At 37.4% G+C, this 20,524-nt stretch overlaps 3 protein-coding genes across 3 annotated transcripts in view; 2 read left to right on the forward strand and 1 right to left on the reverse strand.

Annotated features, from left to right (window-relative positions):
• The first annotated feature begins 219 nt into the window (after positions 1-219).
• On the forward strand, positions 220-3,003 carry LOC124870034 (peptidyl-prolyl cis-trans isomerase FKBP1A-like). Its single transcript, XM_047368454.1, has 4 exons — positions 220-332; positions 420-467; positions 947-1,059; positions 1,914-3,003. Exons 1-4 carry the CDS (start codon positions 296-298, stop codon positions 2,037-2,039), a joined length of 324 nt encoding a protein of 107 aa, XP_047224410.1. The 5' UTR covers positions 220-295; the 3' UTR covers positions 2,040-3,003.
• A 1,075-nt stretch (positions 3,004-4,078) lies between these two features.
• Positions 4,079-16,839, forward strand: LOC124870033 (plexin domain-containing protein 2-like). The gene is made up of 13 exons (XM_047368453.1): positions 4,079-4,260; positions 6,550-6,737; positions 7,421-7,564; positions 8,387-8,456; positions 9,334-9,456; positions 9,559-9,674; positions 9,748-9,847; positions 10,062-10,157; positions 10,238-10,319; positions 11,580-11,637; positions 11,744-11,972; positions 14,320-14,477; positions 15,770-16,839. Exons 1-13 carry the CDS (start codon positions 4,176-4,178, stop codon positions 15,983-15,985), a joined length of 1,665 nt encoding a protein of 554 aa, XP_047224409.1. The 5' UTR covers positions 4,079-4,175; the 3' UTR covers positions 15,986-16,839.
• Positions 16,585-20,524, reverse strand: part of myripa (myosin VIIA and Rab interacting protein a) — a 38,700-nt gene continuing 34,760 nt past the window's right edge. Inside the window, exons 13-16 of the mRNA XM_047368452.1 lie at positions 20,312-20,473; positions 18,436-18,534; positions 18,274-18,334; positions 16,585-17,698 (exon numbers count right to left, since the gene is read on the reverse strand). Coding sequence (XP_047224408.1) covers positions 17,682-17,698; positions 18,274-18,334; positions 18,436-18,534; positions 20,312-20,473 — 339 coding nt within the window. The 3' untranslated portion in view covers positions 16,585-17,681. The remainder of the gene's footprint in view (positions 17,699-18,273; positions 18,335-18,435; positions 18,535-20,311; positions 20,474-20,524) is intronic.

A 20,524-nucleotide genomic window follows, 5' to 3' on the forward strand; every position in this document is an offset into this window, starting at 1 on the left:
GTACTCCTCAAGGAAGTATTATAAGTCCGTTATTGTTTTCTATAATGATAAATGATGTATTTAAAAATATTGGTAAGGAAGTCGGTTGCTCACTATTTGCAGATGATGGAGCTATATGGAAAAGGGGTCGTAATATCAAACTTATTAAAAAGAAAATACATACTCCATACCAGTCGGTGGCGGTAATGCACATCATAAAGTTATTTGCCAACTGCCAAAAATAATACAAGAAGAAGAAGAAGAAGGCACTGACGTACGGAGCTCCTGGAAGAAGGAAGGCTGCACCGAGAGAACAATGGGAGTTGAAGTCGAGACTCTTAGACCTGGAGATGGTAAATATTTTTGTTCAATTTTTTTTTCTACCCGTCTATAAGTTTAAATCGGTGCCACATTGGAATAAAGCCCGGTTTTGTTTTCAGGGAAGACTTTTCCGAAGAGAGGAACGACGGTCTCCGTGCACTACGTTGGTGAGCCTTGTTTCATTTTTCGCGGTTAAAAGCATTAGAAAAATGGTCAATCACTTTGAAGCTGAAGAAAGGTCATACGCCAATAATCTGGCATAGTTCAAAACGAGCTTGGAGGTGGGAATTGTATCGCCCAAGGAAAACCTCTAGGGTGCTCAAGAAGAACCAATGATGCCATTGAGAAGCTAGCGGTTCAGCTAGTTTAGCTTAGCACAGGGCCTGGAAACGCGGGGGCGGATGGCTCGGCCCCGGTCTGAAATTGATGAACAATAATACACACCTACAGATATTGAAATTTAACCTGCATATGCTTATAAAATATTACTTCATTCGAGCAAAAAAAAAAAATCGAAGCCCAGAGAGAGCTGCCTCTTTTACGAAGAAATAACGTAATCAAATTTGCTCAGTACATGTCTTTTACAAATATAAGAACATTGGGCCACAGGTGTTAAAATTTGGAGTTGTATCTTTTTTTTCAACAGGCACGCTGACAAACGGGAAGAAATTTGACTCCTCCAGGGATCGGGGAGAGCCCTTCCAGTTTAAACTGGGAGCCGGTGAAGTCATCCGTGGGTGGGATGAAGGTGTCGCTCAGGTACGGAGGATAACAAATGCCTAAAAAAAAATATTTAATGGTGCATATCAGAATATCAAAGGCTGGATCTTACTGTAATCAATTCAGCAGCATGCTATGATTCTCAGATTAACCTTGTAAAGGATGCTTTATAAATTGCTTTGGTTCTCTGCACTCTTTCACTGTAAAACATTGTGTAAACACCTACACATAAATGTATGAGTCATGTTTTCATATGCTTGTGACATGAGGTCAATCAGTTATTTTAGTTTGATCTGGGATCAGTAATCTTGCCTGTTTTCACGTACATGAGTTGCCCCAAACAAGGACTGACTCTGAGCCTTTGACTCTTATTAAAATCATTTTTCTTAATACCTCTGGTAGAATGGCCACTTCCTTTTTTTTCTGCAAAGCAGATTTATCTAGGGGAATAACAGGAAAGGTATCTATCTCTATTTATTTTTATTTTGCATATTGGCAATTACAGGCACAAGAATATCACAGAAGTTGTGTTCATTATTGTAAATTTAATCTGGTCTTTGATTTATCTAGTCATTTTTATACTATTAAGATTGTAAGTCAGAACAAATGTCAGCTGGTGTTGCTGTTATTGTCATCTTGTCTCTGCCTTGGAGAATTTTGAATGCAAAGAACGGTCATAAAATTGAATATATATGCTTAAAAAGGGCTCCAGGATGCACTTAAGTGTTTCATCGTGCTACTAAATAAATTTTTGACCGGTTATTGAAACTGATGAGACCACATTTCTTCCATCCCTTAGGTGCTCCTGCATTCAAGTTATTCTGTTTATTTTAACATATGAGGGATCTTTTGTTACTAAAGATTTTCCACCATCTCTCACCCCTCCTCTATAGATGAGCCTTGGCCAGTTGGCCAAGCTGACCTGCTCACCGGATTATGCGTATGGCAGCAGAGGTTATCCGCCCATCATCCCTGCAAACTCTACCCTCATCTTCGAAGTGGAGCTCCTGAAATGCTGAGATTTTTACACTGAAAATTATTCCTGAGGGTTTTTTGAGTGTTCTTTTTTTTCACATCTATCACAAATGGTTATTTGTTGAAAATCTACTATCAGAAGCCTAATCCTTGGGTTGATTAAAATTAATGACTCAATTGCCACCATGCTAATGACGACTGTGCTATATTGGTGCTAAACTAATTCTCAGGCCCATGAACTTGAAATGAACATTGGATCAATCTGGGAACCTTTATTATTTCTTCCTGAAAGTCATTTGACATTGACATTATCTGTTTATTGGCTAAGTAAAGGTGAAGGACCAAGCTGGACCATGCTTGTGTTTATTTTGGGGTACCTAACACACATTTGTCCCCCATAAGAGAAAGTTGTGGCAGCTGTGCAGAATAGAACAGCTTGAACCAAGAGCTGCTGGCTGTAAGAAACTGAGTCATTTAAATGCCTAGATATAGCATTATTTTCAAATTGAAGAATGTTTCCAAAAACTTGAATTTGTATCTAATAGTTAGTAAACTTCATTCTTTAACTCGCATCTTAAATTAAATCTACTAAAAGCACTTGCTTAAGTTAGTGCATGTAGTACTAAACCCAGTGGTGTTTTCGGCAAAGCCGTTTTAGTGATGTCATACTGACCTTGTTGACACCTTTTAGTTAAAAGCCTGGTTCCTTGCATATTTGTCTTCCTGCAGTAGATCGTTTTAACTTGCACATTAAGGCAATGACACACAAAAATAACCATCACTAAAGGCTTGTGATTAAATTTGGTTACATTTTTGTGTTTGTATTGTGTTTTTTTTTTTTTTTTTCAGTCTGGCCAAAATTCACACATTCCTTAAACATTTCAAGCCAGCTTTTAGACCCAAAGTGCCCTAGTGTAATGCCATAATCAAAACACTTTTCATTTTGCAGTGCTTTTACCTCTTCAGTGTAAGTCATCAAGTCTTGATTAAAACCAGAATACTGTATAACGATTTGTCGTGTGTTTTTATCAAATAACTACATTTTAGACGTTATTTTGAAGCAGTACATGTGAAACTCAGATTAGAATATATTTGAAATATTTCAGTTCTGTTCAGAAAGTGAAAGCAGGTAGTTAGATTTGTTAAATGTGATTGTTGCTTATGGTGTGATATTCTGAGAAGCTGAAGTTTAGGTTTTCTGAGCTAAAAGCTGTAATCAGTATAAACACTTATAGAAATATATGACTGTGTAATCAGTTTATGTGAGATTCCCTTTTCAAACTGGATTAAATAAAGGATAAAAAATAAACTGTTACTGTGTTCCAGACAAACCACAGGAAATGTGTGTGTGAGTAGTCCTGCTACGTTTTCAGATGGAGTTTGCTGACTGCAAATGAAATTTCTATTCAGTGGTTTGATTTTTGAATTGTTGGTCAGGGTAATTGGCAATCACAATTTGTTTTATTTATTCTTTCCAGATGTAATGAACATGTATTTCTCAGATTTGCTTTGCTGCATCTGTCCTAATTCTGGAACTAAAGTTGCAATTTGTTCACCAGTCAATTATCCATGATGTTCAAGACAATGACAACGCAGGCTACTGATGTGGCAAATGGTTGCTCCAGACCCGGTCATGTTGTCTAGAAAACGGATTTAGATTAAAGTTTATGTTTCTAAAATGATCCGTGTTGGGGATAGAATTAATCTGTTGGATACGTCCGTACAAAAAATACAGCAGTAAAATTTGAAAGCACCTTTTTTGAGAAAATAAGACGAGATCAATGTTTAGACAGAGGGCCGCTTTACCTTTGAACCCGCAACGCAGTTACCCGTCGGGAGCAAAAAGAAAAAAACTTAACTACTTATTTTCTGAAAATTCCCACATCACCTGAATGCAACGTTTCCTCGGCTCTGGAGTCTGGACCTCAACTTCAACGCGACAAACTTAAATCCCAGTCTGACGCACATTCGGTCTGATGGTTCAGAATGGATTGTATTTTTAATGACAGAATATCCTTGTCCAGTGCAGAAGTGATTGACTTAGCGTCGCTCCGTGTTTTTACCAAGTATTGACACGTTTTTTTTTTTTCTTGCGTGAAATTGAAGGCATTGGAGCTATCTTATGGCACGAACCTTTGAGTGGTTTTTGATTTCATTCGTGGCAGAGTTTTAGTGAATTGATGGCGACGATCACCGCGGTTCATCTAATTACAAGTCTGATCCTTGTTCAACAGATTCAAACAAGTTTTAAAGAATTGTCCCTTGGTAAGTTATACATGTGTACTCATTCAAATGAAAGTCAGACTTTTCTGGGTGAGAAAACAGTTTCTGGTAGTAGTTTTAAAATGTTTTATATCTCTTTTAACGCATGAGACAATAAATAATAGACAACGTTTTTAACCTTTTAATTAGATGCTTTCAACAAAACGAAAAAGCAGAACCCTGCTCTCCTTCCTCACATTTTCCAAACGTAAGGTGTTTATATTTTCGCAACTAAAAAGAAATATTGTGTATGCTTTAAAAATACATGGCACTGTTAAATAGCATTTATCTTTTTTTCTCCACGTATTTGACACGTACAGAGAACACATTTAGCTATAAGTTTAATGCACTGGAGGTCAAAATAAGAAATCAGTGATGCCCTTTATTTAAACACTTGGCACTGGTTTGTCTTTTACTTTGCTTTTTTATAATGTTTTTTTTTTTTTCATGAAAGGCAGTAAAATAAATTTTGTCATTGATTTACTCTTGATTTAGTGCAGTAGACATGTCAGGCATTACTGCCTATGAAGTGTTAGACATTTCTGCTGTTTTCTCACGGTGTTAAACAATATGCAGTACTTTCTCCTATAAAGAGGCACAGCAGTGGGTTGTTATATTCATGGGACTGTATTCAGTGGTTCTTTGAATCTTTGTTTAAAAAAAAAACTGCATTAATGACTACAATAGTGGCACAGTGTAACAGATGAGGACACATTTTCCACTGGCTGATGTCTGATTCTTCATTACTTTCATCATCTTATCACAGATGTCTGAACCCTGTGTAGTAATGAGTTTGTTAGGACTCAGTTACTCAGCAAAAGTACATTTAGAAATGGTTTATATTGCCAGGTAGCCATAAATGTCACATTCTGATAAAAAAATTTCTTTTAGTATAATTCAAGCCAAAATGAAGTCGTAGATTAATTGCAGTTTTTGTGTTCTTAATATATAACAAATTAAAATCAGGAAATTGTTTAAACACAACTGATGCAGTGGCCTGTAATATACCTATCTATAATTACAGTATCGCATTTTATATTCACCCAGGATTTATGCATTAGACATTTAATGATATATTAAGTTATAATGCAGCATTGCATGAACCTGTTAAAGAAAGAAATGCCTTTGTCATTTTAAAATGCTCAGAAGGGGTGTGCAGCCATCTTGGAATCTTGAATAAAAGAGGTACAGGCCACCTGCAGCAATTTGTCAATTTGAATGTAAATGACAAGTATGGAATTTGATACAGCAGGTTTTTGAAGTAATTATTGCCTTTGTGAAAGAGATGTCAGAAATTATGTAGCAAAAATAATTCTTTTTGTGTTCTGTTAATTATATGTTTCTTAAATTTCACAAATAGCAACAATATTTTAAAATGTTCTTTATCAGAATATTTAGTGTTCTATTTCATCCTAAGTCAATAATTGAAGTCAGTCATAAAAATATCTCCCATAAACACAAATTGGGGGTTTTATGAAATGTCATGCAGTTTTATATGTAGTTTATTCAAGACCTGGTTTAAATAAAAAATAAAGGTACAGTTTATGAAATGCAGCGAGATATTAATTACTGAAATGCCAATAGTTGAGAACTTCTTTAAGGTAAATAAATAATTAAATTTTGAATCCAGTTCAGTTACGGATTTGTTTATGCAAGTTGTGTTATTGTCTCCTGCCAGTAGAGGGAGATTTTAATTTTGAGGAACTCCAAAAAAAGTTTACACATCAGCACTTATACTTTTCCTCCAGTACAAATACTCCACCATCTCCATATCTATACTGCTGTTCATGCTGATCGGATGACATGAGAAGCCTCCCCTGGACACACTTTGACACATACAGGTGCTTATAGGACTTGGGCCAACTTGTGACAGATATATAGACACAGCACCCACCATTTACTTGCCTCACATGTCTGGTCCTGGAGCTGCTGGTGTGAAAAATGTGAAGCACGTCTTCACCATCCACTGTGAAAAGACTAGATTGGACGTACAGTTGTTAACGGTGGAGAGAAATGGTGATGGATGTTTACCACATAGCCCCTGCTGGGGAACTGTTTATATCCCATTGCATGGTGGAAAAGGACTGGACTTGGAATGTTTAGGCTACACCATCTCTCAGTCAACCAGGGTCAACATCACCAGATCTCAATTACATAGAACAACTTTGAGAAGTGGGCGAAATTAATATTTGCGTCATGTGCTGCCAGCAAATCTGAGTCAACAGTGTGATGCCATAATGTAGATATATGGACCAGTATTCCTGAGGAATGTTTCTCTTTTGTCCAACACAGAGGGACGATTGCATGCGGTCACAGAGGATCTCCAGAACAGACACCAGACGTGGGCGTCCAAGCCTAGGCCTAGGGATCCTATGTTAGCTCTATATAAGCACGGCCACTATAGAGAGCAACACAAGCCAGAAGAGTCACAACCTAAACTGCTAGAGGAGGAGGGACAACAGAAAGCCAATCGGATTGTTGTAAGATTATCTTACAAATGAATTTTTAAAAGCAAATAAACTATGGCAACATAGTTAACTATGAACTTCTATTTAAACCTTTTTTGAGGTGCAATCCGTTTTTTATTTTGTTTGTTTTATTTTTTAGGTGAAATTAGTCAACAATGTACTGAAACCTGCAAAAATCAAAATTTTTATAATCAGCTTTTTTATAGTTTTCATGCATTCATAGAAAATATCTGTACCCAATCACTTAAATGATTGATATTCCTCTGGTGTGGTTTTGACTTGCCGGTCAACACATGCCTGTGAAAAAAAGCCTGCCTGTACTTTCAAAATTTGTTTAAAAACACAATAATATTATAGGCTACATTATTATAGCCTTTAGCAAATAGAAGTAGTTTTGTTATCCTAACAGATCAAAAACAAGAATAGTTATTCTTTTATAGTCAGCCAATGAGGGGTTAGTCTTCCTATATAATGGCTTCTTGTAAAAAGTTTACTGAAGATACAATCTAAAATTGTTTCTTTGCTAATTTGTCTCATATGTATTAGAGCATGTCTTTCTTTTACATTATAGTGATTTATAAGTATGTTAACAAGTCTTATTGAAATAAAAAATGTTACTTTTATTTTTAAAGATTTGTTTGTGGAGAAGAGGCAAGTTTAACAAAATAAATTAAATCAGATGCCTGATGTTGTAGGACATTGATCATGTCTACTATACATCTAAAGTCTACGGCCCTGGAGATGCACCAAGTAAATACCTTTGGGTGAATATCAGTGAGATGAAGAGGGAAGAGTGGAAGGTTTTCCGACTTCTGTCCAGCACGCACAGACAAACAGAGGTAAGAGATCATTACTTGGGAATAGATAACATTATCAAATATTTATAACTTGTACTAATCTATGTGAAACCCCTCAACTGTATGTACAAGAGAGAGTCTCAATTTTCAAAAAGTGACGCCGGTGCAATTATTTAAAGCTGCATTCTGTCTAATGACCAGCAGAGGGCAAACATGATCGGATAGGATTTAGGAATCTTGTTTAAAACAGAGTATCCTGTGCATTCAATTTGTCCTCAAAAGTAAAAATTTCAGAGTTCCTAGTTGGAAAAATCAAATAGTACACTAGCTGAATTTGGAGGACCACAGAGACACTCTGATTTCAGTATTCACTGTGTCAAAGTTGCAGCTCTTACTTGTTTATTTGCACTTCTCATGGATTGTATTAAAGGGCACACATAGTAGTGAGCCATGTTTCAGTTTGTGAATGCATATAATGAAGAGCAATACATTTATTTAACAGTATTGCTAATAGCAGTTAGCTTTTTCACTAACCACAACAATTTGTAAATCCAACTGATTTTCAGACTCGGTGCTAGAAAACACTCCTTGGGTTTGACGCCATTCCCACATCCAAGTTCTGACTTCACAGACAAATAAAGCAAATGTATATATAAGCATATATGTATATTTCAAATGAAAAAAAGAACACGTTTTGTCCTTGTTTTGATTCCCTCTATACCACCTAACTCAACAAATCTTTAGATTTTGTAAAACCAAAAAACTTTGGTTTTGACCTCATATGGGAGAGTTCTGTGTTTGTATTGTTTGGTTCTTCAACTCCTATGAGGAAACATTTATTAGTTATACACTTTATGTTTCCAGAGAGTGAATCTTTCATTCAGCTTTCCTTTTTATGGTCACCTGCTGAAAGAAATCACCATTGCTACTGGAGGTGAGTTAAGTATTATAATGTGTTTTCTGTACAGGTCATAAAGCTCTTAAAGCTTTTGAAATGAAAGGCTACGTTTGCAGGATATTATATACATTTTTTTTGCCAATGTTCTATCCCTTTAATGGTGCATTACAAATGTTAAGTTGATTTATGGACTGCATTTTAGGTCAACATAACAAAACATCAAATATTGTATTATTACAGCTTGTTGGTGAACATGTTGCAGAAGCATTTATATTTTTTTATGAGAGAAGAACAGTTGTTTAACACCTTAATTTATAGTTCTGTAAAAAAAATAAAATAAAATAAAGTCACACAATTTATTGTGCTTCAGTTAAAATCTAATTAGACAATAACTGCAGCTGTTAATGTAAAGAGACACAACTGAGAAAATAATATAAAAAGAGCTAAATGATTTATCTTTTTCACTAAATCCCGATGGGAAATCTTCATAAGAAATGCCATGGATTTCCCTTAAATAGATAATAAAACAATGTAAATGTGCAACCATTTTGAAAAAACTATTTCATAATTTAAGTTATAAGTATTTCTATCCTTCCAAATATTCAGTGGAAAAACCTTTCTGAATGTTCCACTAATAATTTATGTATGAGCTTTAAGTCTTTGTGGTCAGAGGGTCATCTTGCCATCATCCTAATCTTTAGCTCCTTTAATAGATTCTCTTATGAGATTTAGGTTGGGGGACTGGTTTGACCACCCAAAAAATGCTAATATTGCTTTCAGTCAAAAGATACATGTTTATACATTTAAAAGATTACTTTAAAGCTAAATCTGACCGGGGTTCACATATGCTTGGGCTAAACTGCAGATTATTGGTAATTTCTTCCTGTTGCACAACTCTAACTTTCTCTTCCAGGTTTCATCTACACTGGAGATGTACCCCATCAGATGCTCGCAGCCACTCAGTACATTGCTCCCTTGATGGCAAACTTTGACACGAGCTTGTCCAAAAACTCTACTATGTTATATTATGACAATGGTAGGTGAGAGTAAAACATTCACTGCATTGTTATTAGTGGATTATTAAACATAGTGTTCTCACTGTGGATGGCCTCACTCTGTATTTATGTCCACTATTCAGGAACTGCACTGGTTGTTCAGTGGAACCAAGTCCACCTCCAGGACATCAGTCTGGGAACCTTCACCTTCCAGGTCACTTTGCACAGTGACGGACGGATTATTTTTGCCTACAAAGAGGTGACTTTTTGATATTTGTTTTGGCTTATTTTACTGTGAAAAATGCATATTCATAGATGTTTCCTGCATTTAGATTCCTGTCGACATCAATGACATCAACTCTAAGAACCATCCTATCAAAGTGGGCTTGTCGGATGCTTTCATGGTGCTTCATAACATAGAACAGATTCATAGTAAGAGTGTGATTTGTTTCTTTAAAGGGAATCCAAACCAATAGAACTAAAATGACTTATTATTCTCATATGAAACTACAAAAACATTTAAACTACAACCTAAAATAACCTGCAGGTCTCGTCATTCTGTGTTCCATTTTTCCTTTTAATTGTTTACTACATATTGCACTGGATCCCTTTATTTCTACTAAAACATTTTTTTAACATGCCCTAGATGTTCGTCGGAGAACCATCTATGAGTATCATAGAGTAAACATTCTAAAGTCGAAAATCTCCAACTCCACAGCAGTGGAAATGCTCCCTCTCCCAAGTAAGTAACAGTCATGTGGTATTTTCTGGGTTAATGCTTTTCTTCCATTTCATAAGTCTTTATTATATCTTTATTCCCAGCATGTCTACAGTTCTCCAGCTGTGGCCCATGTGCCACTTCTCAGATTGGCTTTAACTGCAGCTGGTGCAGTCGGCTACAGAGGTAAACTGCAAAACAAATCAGAGAGAACTGAAAAAAGAAAGTTTGGATTGTTGACATTTATAACGTTACAGTTTTTTTTAAATATAGTTCAAAGAGTCAAACTTTAGTTTGATTGAAATATATGGCGGTGACAGATTTAGCTTAAGGACCTCAGAAAATAAAATATATTATTTTTAAGAATTTACTGTGTAAAAAAGGTGCACTCTTATAGAATGAGGTCTTATCCTAAATTTAGTTAACCCCTTTGTTTTGTTTTTTTTGTTTTTTTTTTACTACTAACTTTAATAGTGCAGAGTAGACCATAATTATAGCTTGGTATGGTCAAGGCCAACAGTTAACTAACAAAAACTTTGGTTTTCATAAACCTTACTGTTTCAGTATTGTTGGATTATTTTTCCAGATGATTCTTTGGTATTCTAAAGTTCAATAATTAGTTTCATGAGACTTTTATTGAGCAATATATCAAGTTTATGCAAAACGTCAATAGATTGTACGTGGTATTAAGTACTAGGAAGATTCCTGGCCATGGACCCAAACAATCAATAGGTTGATCCCTGAGCTATTTAGTTGTAACTTTGCCTTTAAACATCATGCTGCATCATACGTGTTCATATCACCAAATTGCTCTGATATCTTTGGGCAAAGTTGCTCCAAAAGGATATTTCATACCATTCCATATTTGGTTTGCATAGTGCTCTAAAATTTGAGTAGGTCCCACGTCCTTGGATGAAAGGCAAGCCCACACATGAGTTATCTCAGGGTGCTTCACTGTTGGCTTTACACAGGACTCATTGTTGCATGAGTCCTGTACCTGGCCAGTCTGGATTGTCTTTTTTCCAACTCTAAAAAACAGTCTAAAGGGGGCTTCTTTGAGAAAAATAGTGCTACCTCAGTTTTCTGCAGTCCAAAGTTGGTGCATCCTGCACAATATCTGATGGTCCATTTTTTCTTAGAGAAAGATGAACAAGTGCTATGTTTCAAATCTTTGCTTATTTAATAGAGGCAGGTCACTTTTATAAAATAAAATTACATATTTCAAGCAAAATTTGTTTAAAGAAAATAACTTTGATTATATGAACTCAATGATACTGTTTTCTAAGGGTCAAATCACACATTTTGTGACCCACACTACCTCCTAAATCAGTTTCCAAAAGTGTGAACAGATAATTATTGCATGTCAAACTAGGAATAACTTTAACATGCATCCGTTTTTGTATTTGTAGATGCATACCAGTGAATAACCACTGCTTCCCTCCTCAGATGCTCCAGCGGCTTTGATAGAAATCGACAGGAATGGGTTGACTTTGGCTGCCCAGAGGTGGTTCTTCATATTTTTGCCTTTCTGTAAACTGCAGAAATTTTATTTCAGTTAAAACTTAGCTTTTGTTTCTCAGTTTAATCAAAGTGGCTCTGTGTTATTAAAGAGGCAGGATCCAGAATGTCTCCCGATGAAAAACGTGAAAGATGGAACATCGCACCCCATGAAGCATCTATCCTTTCCTTTTACATCCACTTCAAAGCAGATGAAGATCTTAAACATGACGTCCACCCCATTCAGCAGGACATCCACCACCAACAAGCTTTCTTCACACAGTGGAAATGGAAGTAAAGACAAATCAAGTGAACAGCAACCAGCTAACACATCTGCAGATGATAAACCCCCAAAATGTAATCCAAAGCTTCTGAAAATAGAACTGTTTTTACTGAAATATTAAAATCAGCTTTTCTTAACTTAAGAACAGAGCCCAGCTCTGTGTATGGTGGCTATTATTACAATCTGATGATGACATGGAAGCCATAGTCTGGTGGTCTGTAAGGTCTGAGAGTACAGGTCCTTCTCAAAATATTAGCATATTGTGATAAAGTTCATTATTTTCCATAATGTCATGATTAAAATTTAACATTCATATATTTTAGATTCATTGCACACTAACTGAAATATTTCAGGTCTTTTATTGTCTTAATACGGATGATTTTGGCATACAGCTCATGAAAACCCAAAATTCCTATCTCACAAAATTAGCATATCATTAAAAGGGTCTCTAAACGAGCTATGAACCTAATCATCTGAATCAACGAGTTAACTCTAGACACCTGCAAAAGATTCCTGAGGCCTTTAAAACTCCCAGCCTGGTTCATCACTAAAAACCCCAATCATGGGCAAGACTGCCGACCTGACTGCTGTCCAGAAGGCCACTATTGACACCCTCAAGCAAGAGGGTAAGACACAGAAAGAAATTTCTGAACGAATAGGCTGTTCCCAGAGTGCTGTATCAAGGCACCTCAGTGGGAAGTCTGTGGGAAGGAAAAAGTGTGGCAGAAAACGCTGCACAACGAGAAGAGGTGACCGGACCCTGAGGAAGATTGTGGAGAAGGGCCGATTCCAGACCTTGGGGGACCTGCGGAAGCAGTGGACTGAGTCTGGAGTAGAAACATCCAGAGCCACCGTGCACAGGCGTGTGCAGGAAATGGGCTACAGGTGCCGCATTCCTCAGGTCAAGCCACTTTTGAACCAGAAACAGCGGCAGAAGCGCCTGACCTGGTCTACAGAGAAGCAGCACTGGACTGTTGCTCAGTGGTCCAAAGTACTTTTTTCGGATGAAAGCAAATTCTGCATGTCATTCAGAAATCAAGGTGCCAGAGTCTGGAGGAAGACTGGGGAGAAGGAAATGCCAGAAGTCCAGTGTCAAGTACCCACAGTCAGTGATGGTCTGGGGTGCCGTGTCAGCTGCTGGTGTTGGTCCACTGTGTTTTATCAAGGGCAGGGTCAATGCAGCTAGCTATCAGGAGATTTTGGAGCACTTCATGCTTCCATCTGCTGAAAAGCTTTATGGAGATGAAGATTTCATTTTTCAGCACGACCTGGCACCTGCTCACAGTGCCAAAACCACTGGTAAATGGTTTACTGACCATGGTATCACTGTGCTCAATTGGCCTGCCAACTCTCCTGACCTGAACCCCATAGAGAATCTGTGGGATATTGTGAAGAGAACGTTGAGAGACTCAAGACCCAACACTCTGGATGAGCTAAAGGCCGCTATCGAAGCATCCTGGGCCTCCATAAGACCTCAGCAGTGCCACAAGCTGATTGCCTCCATGCCACGCCGCACTGAAGCAGTCATTTCTGCAAAAGGATTCCCGACCAAGTATTGAGTTCATAACTGTACATGATTATTTGAAGGTTGACGTTTTTTGTATTAAAAACACTTTTCTTTTATTGGTCGGATGGAATATGCTATTTTTGTGAGATAGGAATTTTGGGTTTTCATGAGCTGTATGCCAAAATCATCCGTATTAAGACAATAAAAGACCTGAAATATTTCAGTTAGTGTGCAATGAATCTAAAATATATGAATGTTAAATTTTAATCATGACATTATGGAAAATAATGAACTTTATCACAATATGATAATATTTTGAGAAGGACCTGTATAAAGGTCAAGCGCTGAGCTATTTGCCATCTCTGTTATGTCATAGCTCAGTCTATTCCATGATAAGCTCTACAGGGCGTCGCCATGTTGCTTTTGCATCACTCTTTGAAGCTCATAACATGGAAGAGCTGCTGACTTACTATATTGAAAGTGGTAGGGTCAGCCTTATTGGTTCTATAACAGTGATTGTGCCACGGATACTATCTTACATTTTGTAGTCTTCATCTAAATGTGGGAGTTTTCTACACCTCTAACATCATTGTTAGCCACACATCGATCTCTTTGTTAGAAGCGGTCTGAAAAGGGCTTTTTTAGATATTTTTTAAAGAGAATACAGATTATTATTTTCAGCTGATCTGGTGAGATCCTTGTTGTTGCTGCAGCTCCATTAATGCATCTTAGAAGACCTATCCAAAACACTCCATAGAGCGTTCTACCTTCAGGCATATTTATAATGTCATGGTTTAGTCTTAATTGTGTCTGACAGGACATTTTTATGTGATTACTGCATTTAACCTCGTTATAAATACAATAAATTCATAGGTTATTTGAATTTCATCTCTTTACAGATGGAAACACTGAGAGTATAGAAGAAAGTGGAAAAGCGATGCCTGGTGGCGTCCTGGCAGGACTCATCATAATGATGATAGTACTGCTAGCAGCTGTTCTCATGTCCACCTACATGTACAATCACCCCACCTCGAGCGCCAGTCTTTTCCTCATGGAGGTTAGTGTGACTCCACAAAAACTTTTCATTGGCAGAGTTCAGGTTATGGAATAAAATATTAAAAAATGTAGCAGCAGGGAAGCAGTTAAGAGGATCATAGTCATTCTGGTGCAGGTGCAGAGATCCACAACTAGGATGATGAGAAAAGTTTGACAGGACAGCTTTTGGTTGTGCTTCCTCTGCAAATCTGGCCTTTATGGAAAAGTGGCTAAAAGCACAGCCATTGTTAGAAAAAAACATAATTCCAGTCTCTAGATGTGTAAAAATATGGAAGACCAATCTTGCCATAATTAAGAAAACATACAACAATAAATAATGACTCAATAAAAACATGCTTCAAACAGTAGCTAGACCTATACATTAGTGTGCCATTAAATGCAACAAAATAATAGAAGAGATATATTCAATATTTTATCAAATGATCAAATATAAATACATAGTTTTATTTTAATCCTTAACAATTGTAATTTTTCTCATTGCTGTTAAGCTTGTTTTTTATTTTATTTATTTAAACCAAAAATTTTCAAATCAAATTTTTTTTCTTGAACTCTATATTTTTCTTTTGTGTATTTAACACAAGGGTAGTTGGTAGCCCTGATGCCTTGCAGCAAGAAGGTCATGGGTTCGACTCCCGGCCGGGGTTCTTTCTGCATGGAGTTTGCATGTTCTCCAAGGATGCATGGGTCCTCTCCGGGTACTCCGGCTTCCTCCCACAGTCCAAAAACATGACTGTTAAGTTACTTGGTCTCTCTAAATTGCCCTTAGGTGTGAATGAGTGTGTGCGTGGTTGTTTGTCCTGTGTGTGCCCTCCTATGGACTGGCGATCTGTCTAGGGTGTACCCTGCCTCCCGCCCATAGACTGCTGGAGATAGGCATTAGCTTCTCTGCGACCCACTATGGAAGAAGCGGTAGAAAAGGACTGACAAAATTTTAAATCTTGACTATATATAACCACATAAATATATTTAAAACATGTTTTTTTTTCTCAGAAATGTATAAAGTAGGTAGACATATCCCAAAGACTTAAAGCTGTAATTATAGCATCAATGTCTGTCTTTCATTCAGCATCAGGTGACAGCTAAGTGTTTTTATTTTTCACCAAGGGTAAAAGCTTCTCCTGCTGCCATTAAAAAAAAAATTTAAATAATGAATCTAATTGCCCAATGACTGCTGGAAAGAGGCACCAGCCCTCCCGCAAAGACAAGCGGGTATAGACAATGAATGGATTGATGGAGGAATCTAATCATCTCCCACTTAATATGTTTTTTATCATCCTATTAAATCCCCTACAGAGACGTTCAACTCACTGGCCAATCCTGAAGTTCAGACGGGGATCAAGTCGACCATCCTATGCTGAGGTGGAAACTCCCGGTCAGGACATAGACGGCTCGGTCATCATTGATTTCAAACAATCTTTTGTCATTTCAGACAGAAGAGAGAGTGAGCAGAGAGAAGGGTTTATAGTTCCTGATCAAAGGGAGCGCTTTCTTGCCCCTGAAAGCTCCTGACCAAAGCTGTGTGTTGGGCTTCCGGGCAGAGCTGGTACTCTGTGTAACATGTTTTCTCTTGCGCATAATGGACAAGTTCACTTCAGCAAGAAAGAGCATTCAGAGACACAAAAGATCAAACCTCAGTGAGAATATTTCAGCAATGCATTGGCATGGTGAGCCAATAGTCTTATGTAAAAGGAAGAAACTTTAGGATTGATTTTACTCATGCTCTTGTTTTCCACACAGATTCAGGGCAGGAGGTGATCCTGGCAAATTTTTCCAAAGCATTCCCCTGAAAGACAGCCGTTATTTTCAAGAGCCGTCTTTTCCACACTTACTTCACAAAGAGGAATGTCATGTTTGAGTGTCACTTCCTGATCTCAAAAATACAGACAACATTCCTTGGCATGACACCCACCTTCCTCTGACGGGCAACAGGGGAAGGCCTTTTAAAGCCTTGTTTATCTCAGAGTAAAGCATTTCCAAACAGCAGCATTTGTCTGCAGCTTTTATATTTTATTATTTTGTGCTTAAAAGGCAGAAAACATTTACTGATTGCATTGCTGTACAAAATGTACACTATAAGATACACAACAGGGAAATAATACAATTAAACGTCACATATAATTATTTTAATTTCAAGCTCTCAGATGTAAGAGTTTTACAGTTTTTATAACATGCTACATTTGCTCTTATGTTTGTGGAATTTGTATTTTTTTAATACACTGTGCATCCCTTGAGTATTACTTGTTTTATTTAGTAGCTGCTTCTTCATTTAGCCATTGTTGATTTCACATTATACAGTTTGTTACGTGTTATTAAGGAAAATCTGCAAGCAACATCTTTAAATTAAAATCTTTATGGTGCTTTGATTATGTATCTGTGCATTTATTTTCTTGTTTTTGGAGAGTTGATTGTCTTTCTGCTCTGCCTTTAATCAGAAATGTCAGCATCAATAGATTTGACAAAACATTTGATCAGTGATTTGAAAATGCAATTGTTTTATCTACGGTGTGAAAATCATAAAAATCAATACATTTTTGCATTTCTGCATATAAGACAGTATGCAGAGTCATCAATATGGGCATACATATGTGCCCAAACTATGAAGACAAAAAAGCTTGCCAGCTCTCTTTCAAAAAACAGCGTTTCCTTAAAAAGAGAGATGGGTGATGCTCATTTAGTTTTTACACTTCAAATGTCTTGAGATTTTTTGTGACAGAAATATTTCAAGAAAGCAGAATTTGTGCACAGTGTTACTATAGGCTATGAATAAATGAAGAAAACCTCGGTCATTCTAGTACTTTCCCTGCCATCTAATTAATAGTTGACAAAGCAATCTGTCCTGGCCAATTGATCACTAATTACTCAGTTTGATACCTACACATTGTGTCAAAATCTGCACTTTTAACTGTGGGACATGCAGTTTTATACACAGGTATCTGCTTGGTACTTGTAACCACATTGCTCCAAACTGAATCACACTGCTTCACATTTGCATGAATCTCAAATTCTCAGACAATTTACCGTACAAGGTTACAATGTTTGATATAAATGCAGAATATTTGTTACCCAAATATGTGCCCATATTGCTTGAGGCATGTAAAGTTTAAGGCAGCTGGTGTTTGAAAGTATCATTTAAGATTGGTGTGTGGATTACAGGGTGATGAGTGAAGGCACTGCTGTCAAATAGGTCCTGCAGAGAATGGGTGATTTAGGCTTCCTTGTCTTCTAAAAAAGGAAGAGACAAAACACTTAATTTGAATTCGGAAGAATCCCAGGACACTAGTCTGTCTCTAACTATGACATTCTGGCTAATTTCAGTCAAACAGGGAAATCTAGGGCTAAATGCAACATCACGTGCATGTAGCAAAAACACTCAGGAACACTTTTCATAGAAATAAAATTCTACAAATAAAATTAAAATTATTAAAATATGTATGCAGACATTTTTAGTGAACCTACGCCCAAATCCAGCAGGGCAAAAAAATCTGTAAAGACAAAACAATTTTTTAGAAATGTTTGAAATTGTCCTTGCAAAACAGTCATTGATTAAATTGGTGCATTCCGCAGAGACTGAAATTCTACAAGTAACGATATGGACATTATGTTACACACATAATGCGATGAAAATAGGAGACTTTCCTGTAATGTGTTAAGTATGAGTGATATTTATCATTGACTGCTCATATACACCACTTATTTGTTCATTTTGGTTAAGACTACCCACATCAACAGTGGACTGAAATAAAAAACTTTATATAATTTGATGTGCGCACTAAGATGGAATGCAAATGCAGACTTACCTTTTGCTGGTGGTGCAGGTAGTCTTCTTCTCAGATGTCTTGAAGAGTCTAGAGTAACAGACTGCAGGAACATATATAAATAGAAAACGTTTTAGCCTAAGTTTAACAGCATCACCTCAGTCTGATAATTGCACTGATCTGTGTTTTGACACTGCAAAGAACCTTGTCTGTAGTCGCCTTGGTCTTAGTGAAGCGACTCTGAGTGTCCACATTCAGGCCGGCATTCTTCAAAGCAGCGATTCTTGCAGAAATGTCGCAAATCTAAATCAGAAACAATGAAAATTAATGTTAATATAGCTGCATTGAGCAATTTTAAAGTTTTTATATACATACAGTACAGACCAAAAGTTTGGACACACCTTCTCATTCAAAGAGTTTTCTTTATTTTCATGACTATGAATATTGTAGCTTCACACTGAAGGCATCAAAACTATGAATTAACACATGTGGAATTATATACTGAACAAAAAAGTGTGAAACAACTGAAAATATGTCTTATATTCTAGGTTCTCCAAAGTAGCCTCCTTTTGCTTTGATTACTGCTCCGCACACTCTTGGTATTCTGTTGATGAGCTTCAAGAGGTAGTCACCTGAAATGGTTTTAACCTGAAATGGTTTTCACTTCACAGGTGTGCCCTGTCAGGTTTAATAAGTGGGATTTCAAGCCTTATAAATGGGGTTGGGACCATCAGTTTTGTTGTGTAGGAGGTGGATACAGTACACAGCTGATAGTCCTACTGAATAGACTGTTAGAATTTGTATTATGGCAAGAAAAAAGCAGCTAAGTAAAGAAAAACAAGTGGCCATCATTACTTTAAGAAATTAAGGTCAGTCAGTCCGAACAATTGGGAAAACTTTGAAAGTGTCCCCAAGTGCAGTCGCAAAAACCATAAAGTGCTACAAAGAAACTGGCTCACATGAGGACCACCCCAGGAAAGGAAGACCAAGAGTCACCTCTGCTGCGGACGATAAGTTAATCCGAGTCACCAGCCTCAGAAATCGCAGGTTAACAGCAGCTCAGATTAGAGAACAGGTCAATGCCACACAGAGTTCTAGCAGCAGACACATCTCTAGAACAACTGTTCAGAGGAGACTGTGTGAATCAGGCCTTCATGGTAAAATAGCTGCTAGGAAACCACTGCTGAGGACAGGCAACAAGCAGAAGAGACTTGTTTGGGCTAAAGAACACAAGGAATGGACATTAGACCAGTGGAAATCTGTGCTTTGGTCTGATGAGTCCAAGTTTGAGATCTTTGGTTCCAACCACCGTGTCTTTGTGTGGCGCAGAAGAGGTGAACGGATGGACTCTACATGCCTGGTTCCCACCGTGAAGCATGGAGGAGGAGGTCTGATGGTGTGGGGGTGCTTTGCTGATGACACTGTTGGGGATTTATTCAAAATTGAAGGCACACTGAACCAGCATGGCTACCACAGCATCTTGCAGCGGCATGCTATTCCATCCGGTTTGCGTTTAGTTGGACCATCATTTATTTTTCAACAGGACAATGACGCCAAACACACCTCCAGGCTGTGATGGTTTGGGGTGAGCTGGACCGCAGAGTGAAGGCAAAAGGGCCAACAAGTGCTAAGCATCTCTGGGAACTCCTTCAAGACTGTTGGAAAACCATTTCAGGTGACTACCTCTTGAAGCTCATCAACAGAATGCCAAGAGTGTGTGGAGCTGTAATCAAAGCAAATGGTGGCTACTTTGAAGAACCTAGAATATAAGACATATTTTCAGTTGTTTCACACTTTTTTGTTCAGTATATAATTCCACATGTGTTAATTCATAGTTTTGATGCCTTCAGTGTGAAGCTACAATATTCATAGTCATGAAAATAAAGAAAACTCTTTGAATGAGAAGGTGTGTCCAAACGTTTGGTCTGTACTGTATAACAGAAAATTATTTTAGTTTAAACTTTTGTCTATTCAAAACATTTTTGTCTTGGTTCAGTGTTTGGGTCTAACAATTTACATACATTTTGGATTTGCCTGAACTATGCCAAATCATTCCTCCATTTTCTTTTGTGAAGCTCACCTGCAGCTCGGACTGCTGAGCCTTGGCAGCTGCTGCTGCCACCTGCTCCTCCAGGAAGGACAACTCCACGTCGGATGTGGAGCTGCAAATTCCTCTGGCACACTCCTCCAGGTCACTCAGCTCTGCCTCCAGACTGTACACAGAACCAGCTGCCACATAAACCTGCACAAAAACCAAGTCAGAAGAAATTCAACTGATTATCTTTATATTTTT

Source organism: Girardinichthys multiradiatus, chromosome 6 (assembly GCF_021462225.1).
Source record: "Girardinichthys multiradiatus isolate DD_20200921_A chromosome 6, DD_fGirMul_XY1, whole genome shotgun sequence".
Lineage (NCBI taxonomy): Eukaryota > Metazoa > Chordata > Actinopteri > Cyprinodontiformes > Goodeidae > Girardinichthys > Girardinichthys multiradiatus.